This window comes from Pelobates fuscus, chromosome 10 (genome assembly GCF_036172605.1).
Source record: "Pelobates fuscus isolate aPelFus1 chromosome 10, aPelFus1.pri, whole genome shotgun sequence".
NCBI classification, from domain to species: domain Eukaryota; kingdom Metazoa; phylum Chordata; class Amphibia; order Anura; family Pelobatidae; genus Pelobates; species Pelobates fuscus.
This window is the reverse complement of record NC_086326.1, coordinates 138,489,140-138,505,043: the sequence shown is the minus strand read 5'-3', so window position 1 is coordinate 138,505,043 and position 15,904 is coordinate 138,489,140. Positions and strand designations below refer to the sequence as shown.

Genomic DNA, 15,904 nt, shown 5'->3' with positions numbered 1-15,904 from the left:
AGCTGATGATGTTCAGTAAGAGGATGGTATGACCGAGGATGTTATTGGTTGGAGAACAATGAAGCTATTTACAAACCCGGGGAAATGCAAATTTTAGACCAATTAGCCAAGTTTAAAAATGATTGAAGATAAAGGATTTTTCCACTTTGACTGAAAATGAATGTGCAATCCCCTTCTTCATTTAGTGAATAGTCCTTGGTATGTCCGAGTTGCAGAATAACTAACAGACCTCTTACAGCTCTGGTTAACCAATGGCCTTTTATATGGAATTACTGGTTACAGACAGAACCGAAAGGCAGAGAGAGTGTGTGTGTCTCCTCTTACATATTAACTGCCTCCGTGTAAGGAACACAATAGGGTCAGGATCACAAACATGTATTCCTGACCATATAGTGTTAAAAGCACCCCCTGGCCCCCTCTTGCCTCCCTAAATATAGTAAAATCTTACTTGTATTAAAGTCTTCAGCTGCTGCCCCTGACTTGCCTGCTTGGCTGGCATCATCAGAAGTGATTCTGTGAGCCAATCACAATGCTTTCCCATAGGATTGGCTGAGACTGACAAGAAGGCAGATCAGGGGCAGAGCCAGCATAAGCCAAACACAGCCCTGGTCAATCAGTATCTCCTCATAAAGATGCATTGAATCAATGCAACTCTATGAGGAAAGTTCGGTGTCTCCATGCAGAGGGTGGAGACACTGAATGACAGTGCTGCACTGCCCCAGGAAGCACCTCTAGTAGCCATCTAAAGAGTGGCCAGTGGTGGTATCCCTAGGCTGTAATGTATTCTCTGAAAATACAGAGTTTACTGCAAAACGCCTGAAAGGAATGATTGAACTCACCAGAAAATATACAATAATCTGGAGTTGTTCTGGTGATTAGACTGCCCCTTTAACTACTTGCACTATGGGTTTGCCCTGATACGGTTACTGGACTTCATGAGGTAAGCCTAGTATACGAGGTAATGGCGCCATCTTGGTACTCCAAAGACCTTTCTAACTGTGCTGCTGGATAATCTTGTGTCCATTAGTGGCAGAACTAATGTAGAGAGAGCCCTGGTGTAAGAAATTGGTAGAAAAGGTAGATCCTTAATTAACGTGCAAGTCCCACAATGCTTTGTTAACTGGAGCTCTACCCTTCCCCTAGGTTGTATTTGTGAGCTGTGTGTGTGTTTGAATGTAAGCATGTTTTTGCATGGAGTATGTGGTTGTGAATGTAGTAGTGTATTTGTATGTATTGCTGCCATTTGAATGGAGTAGTGTGTTTGTATGTGGTGTTGGCATTTACATGCAGTTTTGCATTTGTGTGTAGTGTTGGCATTTGAAAGCAAGGGTGTATTTGTGTATTGTGTTAGTGTTTGAATGCAGGGATGTGTGGACATATACACATACAATGCCCCACACATTTTCTGACACATGCACACTGACATACACACACACACACACACACATATACTGACATAAATACACGTATATAATCACACAAACACACACACTGACAGATACACACAAACATACACACACAAATCATTATTCGATATTTTTAGACACTCCTGTTCCCATATTTTTTGGGTGCAGAAAGGTGGCTCTCTTGCGGTCCCGGTGCACCGGCTGTAGTTCTGCCACTGTTGTTCATGATGCCATTATCCTAAATGCCTTTTCTGTGTAGACAGACACATAGACCAACCTGAAAGAAGGGTGGTCTGACTAATCAACTTTATCTTTTATTTTCTTTATTCCCATTTCTTCCCCTCTCACCCATGTCTCCTATACCATTTCCCTTTAAGTGACGAACATTCATATTTTTTATGGAAATTACCCAGAAATCTACATGGTACATATTCTTTTAATCTCCCATATCCCTCTGCAGATTGCAGAAAGGATAATGGCAGATTTTATTTATTAGTGCTAATTTACTTAACACATGAATGATTTGATGGGGATTAATGAATTTATGCATAATCTTATTTCTAGTCTTCAAGGATGCAATTCACTTCAATTAACATAAAAAATAATCCTGAGGACAAAGTTAATCCATGCAGAAATAGCAATATAAATGAAAATACCGGACTGTTTAACATAGACATAAAAAAATAAACACTTTATTATTGAAATCCATTAATTAAAAAAGAGAAAAATCCGATTTTCACTTGGCAATGAAATTAGAAGGAATAATTAAGAAAAGGATGGGATGAGAACATTTAGAAACGATATGTGGAGGAAAAGTGAGATATTAAATGAGCACTCCGCCCACCTAAAGCTCTTTAGCGTGCTGTAGTACTTTGTGTGAAGAGTGTTTTTTTTTTTCATTTTACAAAAAGTTCAGAATAAATCGTGTTACAAGTCCCTGGCTGTCAATCACACAACTGTTACTTCCTGGTTTGGTTAGCTCAGTGGAGCTAAACTCAATAGGCAGTAATTGCCCAGAGCACCTGCCTTGCAAAGACTTCTCATTGAGCTGCATTGGGAAGTCTGTGATTGGACAGCCACAGAAAGTCTGGGCGGGGTTAGAAGGGGAGGGCTTGCAAAGGCTTTAGATAAGGGATCTGCAGCTTTTGCAAACCGTTTTTATATATACCCCAAAGAAAAATGTTTTCACTAGGCGTATATCTACTAAATAGTGATTTATTTTTTATTGGGCAGTGGAGTGTCTTAAGGACACATGACATGTGTGACATGTCATGATTCCCTTTTATTCCAGAAGTTTGGTCCTTAAGGGGTTAAAGACAACACAAGACACAAACGTGAAAAAAGTTAATTATATTTAAAAAATGATTTAGTAAGAAAAAGCAAATCCACTATCTTGGCAGAATAGATAGCATTACATCTGACGGCTATCCGCTGTTGATGCAGCAAAAACTGCAGAATATATCAGATATTTAAATATATACAACTTTAAAAGTAATGAGGATAAATGTTGCTTGCATCAAGACTGAATGTGAAAAGAAATCAGATTAAAACACTAGTGACGATTCCAGTGCATAAAATAGTAAACACACCTAAAGAAATGTGTACACAGAAGGATAATTACTGCCGAAAAACATACAGCCGCCCACTAGGAATAAACAAAAAAATAGCTTTCTGCAATCAGGCCAACTACCTTAATGAACTGTAAAAGAATGTTAACATGTAAAAAAATCCACTCCGATCGAAGAACTCAAAGGCGCCATTATGTGCGTTTTTGGACTTTTGATATAATTGGGGAGTCAGATTGCCTTGGAGCTAATTATAATGTTTACTATAGCAAGAGGTAAACATTTTACACCAGAGTAAAACGTAAAATGTATTATTTATACAAGAGGAAAGGAAACCTAAAAGAACAAAAACATCTGCCCTCCACGTTAAAACCTGATGTCCGATATTATGGCCATTAGTTAATTACTAATATCTAATTTTCCAGATGCATCTGAGATCATGAAAGAATTACAAAGCCAAGAAAATCTACTAGTGAGTGTTCAGAATGATATCCATCAGGCAAGTGGTAGTCTTCTGGAATTTCAAAGTGGGATAGAAAACAACGTGACGCTCACAAACGACAGTGAAAGCCAATTAGGTAAGTTATGGAGATAAGACCTATGTTTCTGGGGTTTTCGAACTGGTTGAATGTTGGCATGGGTGAGCAATGTGGCACACATCACAACATTGGCTGGGATGGTATTGTAGATGGAGAACGGGGCCGATTCGAGGGTCACAGGTGCCTGGGTGCAGAATTTTTAATTCTTTTTGGTGTTCCTAAGTGGGTGTGGTCATTTGACTAACCCCTCCCCTTTTCAAATGTTCTGTCCAGACAAAAATGTTTCTATGGTCACCTCTCCATCAAGAATCTCACATTCACACTGATTTGAAACACTCTCACTGACCGACACACACTCTAAATGACTGACACACAATCTCACTTATTTGAAACACGCTCACTGACACACTCTCACCAATTTGAAAAACACTTACTGACAGTCCCTGACAGGTACACACAGACACATACAGACACATTATTGCACATACACATTATTGCACACATTCACAAATTAGTTTTATTTTTTGTGGTTTCCAGTGTGGATCCTTAGCTTGGGGACCCCTGGGGATATTCTCCCCGGAGTCCAGTGGCTCCTATAATCTTCCTGCTCTTGCAACACCATACCCTTGCACAGTATTTATTGATGCCGGGGCTGGAGTGATATCATATTCTGGCTCCCGGCATTGCTGCAGGTTGCGAGGGAGCAGTGAAGAACTGGAAAAGCAATAACATCAGATCTCCCTTGCCACCGCCTTTCTCTCCCCACTGGTATATTTCAGCAGCGTAGGCACTTGCTGTCCAGGTATGCAGGTGACTGCTTTCTGCCATTGGCTTGCTCCTCTCGGGTACATCCAACCAGGAAAGGCCCTGAGGGAGAAGATGCGCTGCACTATGTGGTATTTAAGTAATAAGCAGTAGCAGACTTGTCAGAATTTAAAGGACCATTATAGTGCCTGGAAAACAAACTTGTTTTTCTGTAGATAAATTGTTTAACAAGTTTTTCCAACACTATTGAATCATTTGGAAAGCGTATTAAATCAAGGCCTTTATTAGTAAATGAAGAATAAATAATTTGCTGTCAGGTGGACAGAGTATGCCTAAAAAAAATAGAGTATTAATACATTATAAAAATAATTGTTTTATTGTCCTGTTTATAACTGAACAAGTACAAATGTTCTTTCTTTATGAACCTTGTAACAATTGCATTTATTTATCAAGCTCAATGTATTACCCAAATTCAACTTGATATCCAATAAGGGACAGAGACGTATAAAGATCTTTTAAATGTAAATAACGTAGACAGGATTTTTCAATGTCTTTATCTTCAGCAGGTGTTGAAGACCGACATCTCCGAGAAGTGCTTCTTCCTCATGTGGAGAATTTCCTTCGGGAGCATTTTAATCCGATGTGGGTCAGTTTCAATAAAAGTCTTCAAAACCTTTCTAGCATTGTGAAAAACCTCTCAGAAAACGTGGAGTCCAATAGGAAGAGATTGGACAGATTTCTAGAGAACAGTATCCCACAAAATGATCTTCGTGAGCTAGGGTCAAAGTTTGAATCAAAGATCCAAGAGAACATTGTAAAACTGGAACAAATGAGACATGAAATGGACAACCAGTTTCACGTTGTGCAAGCAGGAATTCATTATAACTTAACTATGATTAAAACGGAAACGGACATGAAGTTCAAAAGGAATCACAAGCTGCAACAATCTCAATTATCGCAGGTCAATCTTAGCATCTCTGAACTTCGTAGAGAGCAAGAACAGTTTCAGGATGACCTTCAGGATATTACTCAAAACATAACCGAACTCTGGGAATCTTGCACTCCAAAAGAAAGAGAAACCACCCCGGAGACCAGCCATCATGTCAATGAGACCCTTGCAGAACATAACAGGCAGATTAAGGATTTGTACACCGAATCAGACGCAGCATTTGAAAACATTTCTACTCTGGAGAAATGGTTTAAAGAACTTCGGACTGACTTTAAAAAGAATTCAGATGAAGTTCGGGTTTCCTTCATAGAAAAAAGTCTCATTTTGGAAGAAAACAAGGACTTTATTCTGAGGCAACTTATGGAGCTGAATTACACTATTGTTGGTATTCAAGAAAGCAGTGATGAGCTATTTAGAAATTGTGATTGTCAAAAAATGTCCTTGGATATTCTTTCCTTAGAAGAAGTGCAAAGAAACTTTTCTAATTTATATAAAGACATTCTGTATGGAATAGAAGATGTGAAGCAAAAGGAAGGAAGTTCCAAAACTTCTCTAGAAAATTCATTTGAGGACCTTTCTCAAGCTCTTCAAATGAATCGTCTGTCCTTAACTGCTCAACAGGAACAAGGCAGAAGTCTAATGAATCTCACTTCACACCTTCAATCCCAGGCAAATAATTTTTCCAATGATTTTGTATTTCTAAAGAAGAACAATAACCAAATTCTTGACCATATTAAACTTCTTGACAGTTCTTTCAACTCTCTTTTGGAAGATGCAACCAGACATGACAGAGCCCTCGAAGCTTTGCTAGGTGATGAACTTCTAGAGGAGTTTTCTGAAGAAACACCTTATCTTTTGCAGATGACCATATTACAGATGTATGAACTTCTTAATGAAACTCAGTTCAGACTTGAAAACCAACAGCAAACTACCAAGTCTCTTATGGACCGGATCCACATTCTTGAGAACCAACCTCAGAAGAAAGATTACTCCGATCCGAATACAATTTTTAACATTGGGCATCACATAGAAGGTGTGACTAATGATAGTCCATTTAAGCAGAACACCATGAATCGTATGGAAACAAATCATGATGCTTCAAGCGAATATGAAGCTACTAACAGTGATATCACTACTTTAAAATATGACATTGAGCATCTCAGCATTAAAATTAAACAGCTAGAATCTTACTTACCTGATGGTAATGACACTGTAATCAATACCTTAAAGCCGTTGAATAACTCCATTGGAACCATGAAATTAGAAATTGTTTCACTGAGAGAACTTTTTAGCAAACATACTGAAACTTTTCATAAGCTGTTTGGGAATCATGAAGCGTTAATTGCTTCTAACACACCTCTCGATCTGGCAAAAGTCCACTCACTTCTGGACAAGAAAGTGAAGAAAAAATCCAGAGGGGGTGAATTAAAACACAAAAAGAACGATGAGCTGCAATCTGATGCATCAGGAGAACTTCCCCCAAGACAAGGTACCTTTTATTGTGTATACATGATTGCAGAAGGATGGAAAATTAGAAATGTATAGATAGATTGAGGCAGGACTTCAATCAGAAATGTTGTGGCCACTTACACAACTCAAGATCTGACCCCCGAGGGTCCACCCCCAAGTTTACCCACAGGGTCAGCCTCTGAGTCCACTCACAAGGATGTGGAATAGGATAGGGGATGGCTTCTGTGGGGAGTTTTTTTTTTTTTATATATATAACAGTTTTGAGTTATTGATTTTTATTCCTTGCATCTTACCTGTGGCCAGGGAGGGGGGCATTACACTCCCTGGTGGTCCAGAGGCATTGTACTGGCTTCCAGGCACTGTGTGGTGAAGAGAGGGCCCATAACATTGGATATTCAGCTTTCAGCAGCTCCTCTCGCCAACTCTCATGAGCCCAGCATGTGTGCCACGTGGAATGTTGCCAACCCGCGGTGATGACTGAGGGCTCTAAAGAGTTGAAGTAAGCTTCTAAAAAGCAAAGATATGCAGTGTTGGGCCCCCTCTTCACCACACAGGCAGCCACCGATAGAGAGATATCTCTCTCTCTATCTATATCTCAAGTCTGGGCTCATGAGAGTTTAAATATAGCGAATATATATATACAATCGCTATATTTAAACATGATAAAATAAACTGTTCACTTCCGAAAGACTTGTTTTGAAGCCGCCAAGTGTTAACTGGATTTGTTCCCATTGATTTGGGGTGAGCGGTGGGCGATGGGTGGTGGAGTAAAACAGCAATAGGTTAAACCGTGGCTTAGTCTGAAACCTAGCGTGTGCATATTAAAATCTGAAGGAGTTATTAGTCTGAGTGCAGGCTGTAAATTAGCACCACCCTGAAAATCTATTAGAAGCATGCCAGTGTTTTATTATTTATGGCTAGCTATCGATTCAATCAGCTTAATAGAATTTGGAGCTGCTTCAGCATTTCAGAGTGTAGAGAAAAGGATCAACACAAAAAGCAATTAAGGAGAGTGCTTATAAAATCACAGAATTAATTATTGCACATTGCATCACACATCAAGATAATCCCCTCACGCCGCTCAGCTCGGTATACATCGGGCTATGATTTACACGTAGATTGAGAGGGCTGCACAGGTCTAGTTCTCTCCTGCTTTCAGGTAGTTTAAGTTAAAATTAGAAGTGTAATAAAACAGATACAGGCCAAGCACCATAACCACTGTAGTGTGTTTTTGCACCAGGAGAGCCTTGGGGTAGTCCTAAAGTAAGCAGTCAAGCCATTTAAAAAGACAACTTACTTTGGTTCCCTGGAATGCCCAATGCAGCCGCTTCTGGTTCGTTCCCCTGAGCTAAGCCCAGCCATACAGCGCCACACTCACTGATTAGAGTGTCAGCTGTGTGCTCTCCGCCTGTCAGCTTGGCCTTGCATGACTCTGTGGCAGGAGCTTCCTGCAGCAATGGGTGACCAGCAGACCCTGGTAAGTTCTTACTCTGGAAGGGCACTAAGGCGCTCCTAGCACCATAACCACTGCAAAGGACTGTAGGGATTATGGCACTTGAAGTGTTCTTTAACAGTGGTTTATAATCACGCTGTTGTCATTTTGGCATGCAGAACACATCACTTCAATTGGGCCATACTGCCAGGCATCTGGTTATTAATCAGAAACGGGAAGCATTTGTTACACAGCTAAGTACTAACCGTAAAGAAGTAATTAAATACTAGCATATGTTGTAAGGGCTGCATGTGCATCCCTTCTGTGGACAGAGCTCTCTTACCATGAGCTTATTTCATTGTATAGATTTAGCTGTGTATATCTGCATATCATTTATTTTTTTTAAGTGGGCTAATAATGTTTCCACTAACCATTCTGATTTCTATATCTGAACTTCTCTTTTGTTTCAGATTCTTCGGTAGCATTTACTGCTAGTTTTACTGAAGGCGCAGACGCCGTAAGATTAATACAGTTTAATAGCATTCTCCTCAACTATGGCAACGCCTTCAACCCAGATGACTACGAATTCTCAGCACCGTACAAAGGAGTCTATGCTTTCTCGATTAGTGTTGATTTTGCTCCTGGACGAGCCCTTGGACACTTGGTGTTCAGAGGACAAGAAACAATTATCCTTCAAAATATCAGCACCAAAGAAGGTGATGGTTTAAAACACAGCTTCGCAGTGGTGGAACTTGACAAAGATGACAAAGTCTGGTTTATGCTCCTTCAGGGCTCAATTAAGAAGAATTCTTCTGGAACCATTCTGGCTGGTTACCTGATCTTCAAAACGTGAATAAACCCTCTTCGTGAACATGTCCGATATATGTGAACAGCAGTGTTTAAAAGAATAAACAATTATCTAAAGTTTTAAAAGCTAGTTTATCTAGGAGTTATAAGGCGTTTTTGTATTGAATGTTTTTGATTCTAGGTTTTGAGAAATACCGACTTTAGTTGGTAGGCATCAGCTAATCTTCACAATGCTTCCATCATAGTTCAAGACTGCTATTGCCAATCTCCTGACCTTTTATGGACTGTCTGTAGCACAATTCTTCCTACAACCACTGCAATAACCCATGACCACCTACTGTACTATTGTGGTGCCTTCACTGAGGTCAACCTCAATTATCAGATGCAAACTGTAAGTGGTCCTAGACAATCAGACTAGATAAGCATTCATGTTTGAGACCCTTATTTCTTCACATGAATATGTTTAAGTAATTTTGTTACTTATCCCAGATTCTATTGAGTAATATTGGTGACTGCTGAATGTCCAATGTTTTAAAAAGAGAAATGTGTGTGTATATATATATTTTATTATTATTAGAAGAAGCACAAACATTAGAAATAAAAAAAAACGGTATTTCTAATGTTAGACTTACTGCCCACCACTACCACCAAAACCGTGTTATTTACTTTTAATACAATGTCATCCAAAAAAGGAAGCCGAATGTGTATTCACTAATCAGCATCCCCATATAGAGATGAATTATACCAAAACATCTCTATTGCGAATGTTCGGCTTTTTCATGCAGAGCATGAAGACGCTAAATGTTGGTCCTACAAAGATTGTAGGACTGTAATTAAAAGGTACCTCTTGTGGCTGGCTGAGTGAAAGCCCATGATGGTGGACTTAGGCACAATTGTAAACACTGCCTTTTCTCAGAAAAGACTGTGTTTACAATTGTCAGACTGCAGAGACCATCTCTTTACGCCAGAACCACTATATTGAGCTGTAGTGGTTATAGTCCTAAGAGTATCCTTGTAAAAGTCGTGTAGCAAGGTACTGTGTGGAGACCAATTTGGAAAGCATAGTACAAACCTTAAGCTGTTTAAACACGATTGATGCAATATCTCCTGTTTTATTCCCATGTAGATCAAAGACTGAGTTGGCCTACGTAAGGAAAATATACTTGATAACAATTAGAGAAATTGTACCTAAATATGTCCATAAAATGTGAGGTGATTCATGCTAATGTTGGACATGAAGTTGCCATATTCTTATAGAGCAGCTATCTTGTTATCCGTTAAATTAAAGACTATTTGTAATATAATACGGTTTCACAGAGTTATTTACTGAAGTGTGAACTCCAATTAAATTTTAAGCTGAAATAAAAACGTGACTGACTTGGAGACTTTGCTAGATTGTTTCAACCTCTGATCTCGAGAGTGGTGTAGATAATCAGTAATGGACATTGTCACAGGAATCTGCGAGAAATCGTAAAATTTAAATCTTTCAAAAAGCTTTGTTTCAGAAATCTGAATTACAACTGCAAAGGCAGTCTGTGGGTAGATTTAGAGGGAAACACACATTCTAGGGACTTTGTACTCAGTCAGACAATCTATAGAAATTCACAACAAATGGACTGCTTCGGAGTGATTCTTGTGAGAAAGGAAATTATGATATGTTCATATTAAACATGTCATCGCTTTCCATCCTCGCTCTGTGTTGTATCCACAGTACCCTCATCGTGATAAAAATGTATGTGTCCTTATTAGCAATTGTGGAGTTGTTTTTAAATGTATATTCAAAATCTTTGACTTTTTTTCTGATAAACGTTTCATTTTTAGATAAATGTACACAGATTTTTTTTTTTTTTTGAAATACTATTTGTTTCAGTAAAATGTAATTTTGAGGAATATATTGTAACTGTTATAAATGTTTTAAGAGATTAAACTATTCTATACGGTGCTCTGGAAGCATTAAACACTGCTCTGTTTCCCTGTTTTCTTTGACCATACAGACTGCGTTTGGTGTGTTGTCCGACACAATGAGTTTAATGTTTTACATAACATGAGGCTCCGAGCAGATCCCAAGAAATGTTGACAGCTGTGTAGCAAGGATTTAAATGGCACACAGGACACCAGTTTGGAGAACAATTGTGCAGAACGTAACTGAACACATGGTAATCGCACAGTTAGTGCACGGATTAATTTGTAGGTAGTTTGACAACTGAAATATTAAGCCGACAACTAGTTCAAGCTCAGAACTCCAACAAGCGCCTGTGCCTCACCCAGCATCCTTTGCACCAAAAGAAAAGCAGACCAATCCTAAAGAGAGCTGAGACAGAAGGGGGCCAAGCAGGACTTCCCCATAAGGTTGAGAAGCCATCTTGTAATATTGAGGATATTAAACAGTCATTAAAAAAAAATATATATATATCAAGCAATTTAACCGGTATTACAAACCCGGGTAATGCAGTTATACGGCTCTTCTTAGTACCCTCATGCTATTGGGTACTTGGTACCAAATAAAGTTACACATTAACACTGGTGCACACTTCTTTCAATTTCGGCAGCAAATTTTAATTTAGTTTTAGTCACCTGAATTGTTGGCTTACTAAATCTCAAAAATGTTAGTCAACAAAACTAACAATGATATATACAGCACTGGAGATGCAACCATTGGAAACAAACATATCCCACTACTCATGGGCAGCAGCAATGACTATAGTACTTAGACACAACACATACAATAAAACAAGTTATTTGCACACTATCCTAAATCATTATGAACATTTAAATAACTGGAGGGTTTTTAGGATCATACCGATGGCCATTTAAGTGTAAGCTTATCTGCCACGTCAAGGGAGAACCTCCTAGGTGAGTCCTACACCAACAATTAACCTTGCTGCTCTCAGCTAAAGGGTAAGCTCTCTAATAAGAGAGAGGGGGCATACTTCTTAACCCTTAATAGGGAACACATGGGGTGGGCAGCAGGGCTTTACAAAAATACCTCTTTTTGGCTGAAAGCAAGGTGATTTGTTACTGTAGGACTAGTGAGGTCGCGAACACAAAATGTTTCTTCAATGGGCAGGCGAATTTTGAAACCCACAGGGACTCTTTCTGGCCACAATAGTGATGGAAAAGTTGTTTCAAGGGGACTAACACCTGGACTGTGGCATGCTGGAGGGGGATCCATGGCAAAACTCCCATGGAAAATTACACAGTTGATGCAGAGTCTGGTTTTAATCCATAAAGGGCATAAATCACCTAACATTCCTAAATCACAATGGATATGGATTGACACCTGACATATTGACACCTTGACATATGGATTGACACCTGTCCTCAGGGACCCTGATAAACACTGACACAGAGCAGAATAGGGACTGTTCCTCCTACATAGGGTCACTTGGCAGATATGGATTGACACCTATCTTAATGATCCCTGATACACACTGACACAGAGCAGAATATGGACTGTTCCTCCTACATAGGGTCACTTGGCAGATATGGATGGACACCTGTCCTCAGAGACCCTGATACACACTGACACAGAGCAGAATAGAGACTGTTCCCCCTACATAGGGTCACTTGGCAGATATGGATTGACACCTGCCCTCAGAGTCCCTGATACACACTGACACAGAGCAGAATAGGGAATATTCACTAAATGCCAAACATTGTTATACAGGGGAATATTCAGTAAATAATGATAAGGGGGGGCCTACTGTCCTCCCCCCTGGCCCCCACCCCTGCGCGGTGGGTGGGGACCATAAATCACAATGGGGGGACCTACTGTCCTCCCGCCCGCCCCCACCCGTGAGCGGTGGGTGGGGGCCATAAAAATAATGAGGGGGGGGACCTACTGTATGATGCTGTATCGATCAAGTAGTGTAAGGGTTACGCCCGCTTCACAGTGACAGACCAAACTCCCCGTTTAACGCACCGCAAACAACCGCAAACTCCCCATTTGCACAAGGTTGGATACCAAGCTAGCCATGTCCGTTCCTTGTCCTCACTGATGTCATTGAAGGTCTCTTCCTCCACCCAGCCACGTACAACACCAAGGGTCCCCGAAAGTATGCTAGTAAACTGAAAAAAGAAAAAATCTCCCAAGAAGGAGATCTAAAACTGGCATAGGAAAAGGTTAGACAACTATAATAAAGTGATACCTACAAATCCTAGTGAGCATAGGTGTATAATAGAGGGAGAAAGGGAAAGCAGAGTAATGCTTCCTAATACCGTGGTTAGTACCCTTTGTTAAAGTAAATTGAGTAATGGACAAAAGTCTTTATTGTATCATTTATAAATAACAAAGGGGTACTATACTCATTCCCCTATAGTGGCTAATTGTGTAATAATGGTAATACTATTACCTATTATATAATATTGGCAGGGGCAAGGAAATTCCCTCTAAATAGATGAGTATAGGCAGAGAGTATGGAGACCGGAGTGATAAAGTGTCAATAAGGTGATATAAAGTTAAATGTATCACAGACACACAATCACCCTTTCTCTTAGCTAGTTTCCAGAAATGCAGGATAGGTAGAAGGGCTATAAAGACTCAGAGAGGTCTAAGAAGAATCCTCTAAACTAACCCTAATCTCCTTAAACACCTTCAAGGGTGTTCTAAGCTAAAGCTCAATCTAAACATTTAGATGACTGCCTGATTTCCCATCACAGATGCTGGCTAGGAATAACACTGTGCAAGACAAAGAGTGGGTCTAAGTGCCCATAGTGCAGTAAAGTGTCCCTAGTGAAGTGAAAAAGAGAATAACGAGCTGGCGCCCTATCAGGGGACGTGTATATGGCATCGATTTTAGGAAGCGGGAGATGGAAAAAGAGGCTTGGTCGGTCCTCCTACTTCAAATTTGGGGCACTGCGCGTGCACTCTAATGTGCCACCAGATAGGAGTGGTGTGTTAAGTAGTACTATTCCTATCAGTTTAATCCCTGTTATGTGTCTTTTTTTTGGTTTGGTTTTTGAAGCCACAGTGCAGCACCAGAGGCCCGAAAAATTAGGCATGTACACATGCCTGAAAATGTAAGTATTGTTGCAGCTGCTGCTGTAGCAGCGGACAGAAAAATTGATGTTTGTTTCCCAGGCAGAAAGTGCCCTAAAACATTGCGGCTTGAACCCTAGTTGGTGGCGGATAAGTCACGCAAGTCAACCGGCATTCATCTCATCAGGCCTTTTTTAGTCGAATGTATCGCCCACTGTCAGTCCCTTCGGGATCCATCCCTCATTCATCTTAATAAAGGTGAGGTAATCTAGACTTTTTTGACCTAGGCGACTTCTCTTCTCAGTGACAATACCTCCTGCTGCACTGAAGGTCCTTTTTATACGAGGGTCCCTCAACAGGCACGACAGCATGAAAGACCCCATTTGCACAAGGTTGGATGCCGAGCTACTCATTTCCCGTTCCTCCTCCTCAGTGATCTCAATGAAGGTATGTTCTTCCCCCCAGCCACGTACAACACCACGGGTACCAGATAGGTGACAACGAGCACCCTGGGATGCCTGTTGTGGTTGGTCTTCCTCCTCCTCCTCAAAGCCACATTCCTCCTCTGACTCCTCTTCCTCACAATCCTCTTCCAGCGTTGCCGCAGGTCCAGCAAGCAATGCTGATAAGGCTGTTTCTGGTGGTGTTGGTGACCACAACTCTTCCTCTTCACGCTCATCTACGGCCTCATCCAGCACTCTTCGCAGGGCACGCTGCAGGAAGAAAACAAATGGTATGATGTCGCTGATGGTGCCTTCGGTGTGACTGACTAGGTTTGTCACCTCCTCAAAAGGACGCATGAGCCTACAGGCATTGCACATGAGCGTCCAGTAACGTCGCAAAAAAATTCCCAGCTCCCCAGAGGCTGTACTAGCACCCCGGTCATACAAATATTCATTAACGGCTTTTTCTTGTTGGAGCAGGCGGTCGAACATTAGGAGTGTTGAATTCCAACGTGTCGGGCTGTCGCAAATCAAGCGCCTCACTGGCATGTTGTTTCGCCGCTGGATATCTGCAAAGTGCGCCATGGCCGTGTAGGAACGCCTGAAATGGCCACACACCTTCCTGGCCTGCTTCAGGACGTCCTGTAAGCCTGTGTACTTATGCACAAAGCATTGTACGATCAGATTACACACGTGCCATGCACGGCACATGTGTCACCTTGCCCAACTTCAATGCCGCCAACAAATTTGTTCCGTTGTAACAAACCACTTTGCCGATATCAAGTTGCTGCGGAGTCAGCCACTTTTCCACCTGTGCGTTCAGGGCGGACAGGAGTGCTTGTCCGGTGTGACTCTCTGCTTTCAAGCAAGTCAAACCCAAGACACTGCCGTATCCGGGATGTGGAATAGTACCTGGGGAGCTGGGGGGGTGCCGTTGTTGTGGAGCAAGACGCAGCAGCAGAAGAGGAGGACTCAGCCAAGGAGGTTATGGAAGAGGATGGAGTAGGAGGAGTAGAGGAGGTGGCAGCAGGCCTGCCTGCAAGTCGTGGCGGTGTCACCAACTCCTCTGCAGAGCCACGCATTCCATGCTTGGCAGCCGTCAGCAGGTTTACCCAATGCGCAGTGTAGGTGATATACCTGCCCTGACCATGCTTTTCAGACCAGGTATCAGTGGTCAGATGGACCTTTGCCCCAACACTGTGTGCCAGACATGCCATTACTTCCTTTTGCACAATCGAGTACAGGTTGGGGATTACCTTTTGTGCAAAGAAATTTCGTCCGGGTACCTTCCACTGCGGTATCCCAATAGCCACAAATTCTTTGAACGCCTCAGACTTCACCAGCTTGTATGGTAAAAGCTGGCGGGCTAATAGTTCAGACAAGCCAGCTGTCAGACACTGGGCAAGGGGGTGACTTTCTGACATTGGCTTCTTACGCTCAAACATGTCCTTGACAGACACCTGACTGTGGACAGATGAGCGGGAACTGCTCAAGGCGAGAGACGGAGTCGCGGATGGTTGAGAGGGGGCAAGGAGGACAGCAGTGGTTGA

At 41.3% G+C, this 15,904-nt stretch overlaps 1 protein-coding gene across 3 annotated transcripts in view; it reads left to right on the top strand.

The window, feature by feature from the left end:
• Positions 1 to 9,513, top strand: part of MMRN2 (multimerin 2) — a 41,817-nt gene extending 32,304 nt beyond the window's left edge. Inside the window, exons 5-7 of one of the 3 annotated variants that reach the window (XM_063433597.1) lie at positions 3,397 to 3,549; positions 4,842 to 6,713; positions 8,597 to 9,513. In XM_063433597.1, the coding sequence (XP_063289667.1) occupies positions 3,397 to 3,549; positions 4,842 to 6,713; positions 8,597 to 8,979 (2,408 nt within the window). In that variant the 3' untranslated portion in view covers positions 8,980 to 9,513. Of the gene's footprint in view, positions 1 to 3,396; positions 3,550 to 4,838; positions 6,714 to 8,596 lie in introns of all 3 variants that reach the window. The other 2 variants (XM_063433596.1, XM_063433598.1) reach the window with 2 other exon arrangements.
• The last annotated feature ends 6,391 nt before the right edge of the window (positions 9,514 to 15,904 follow it).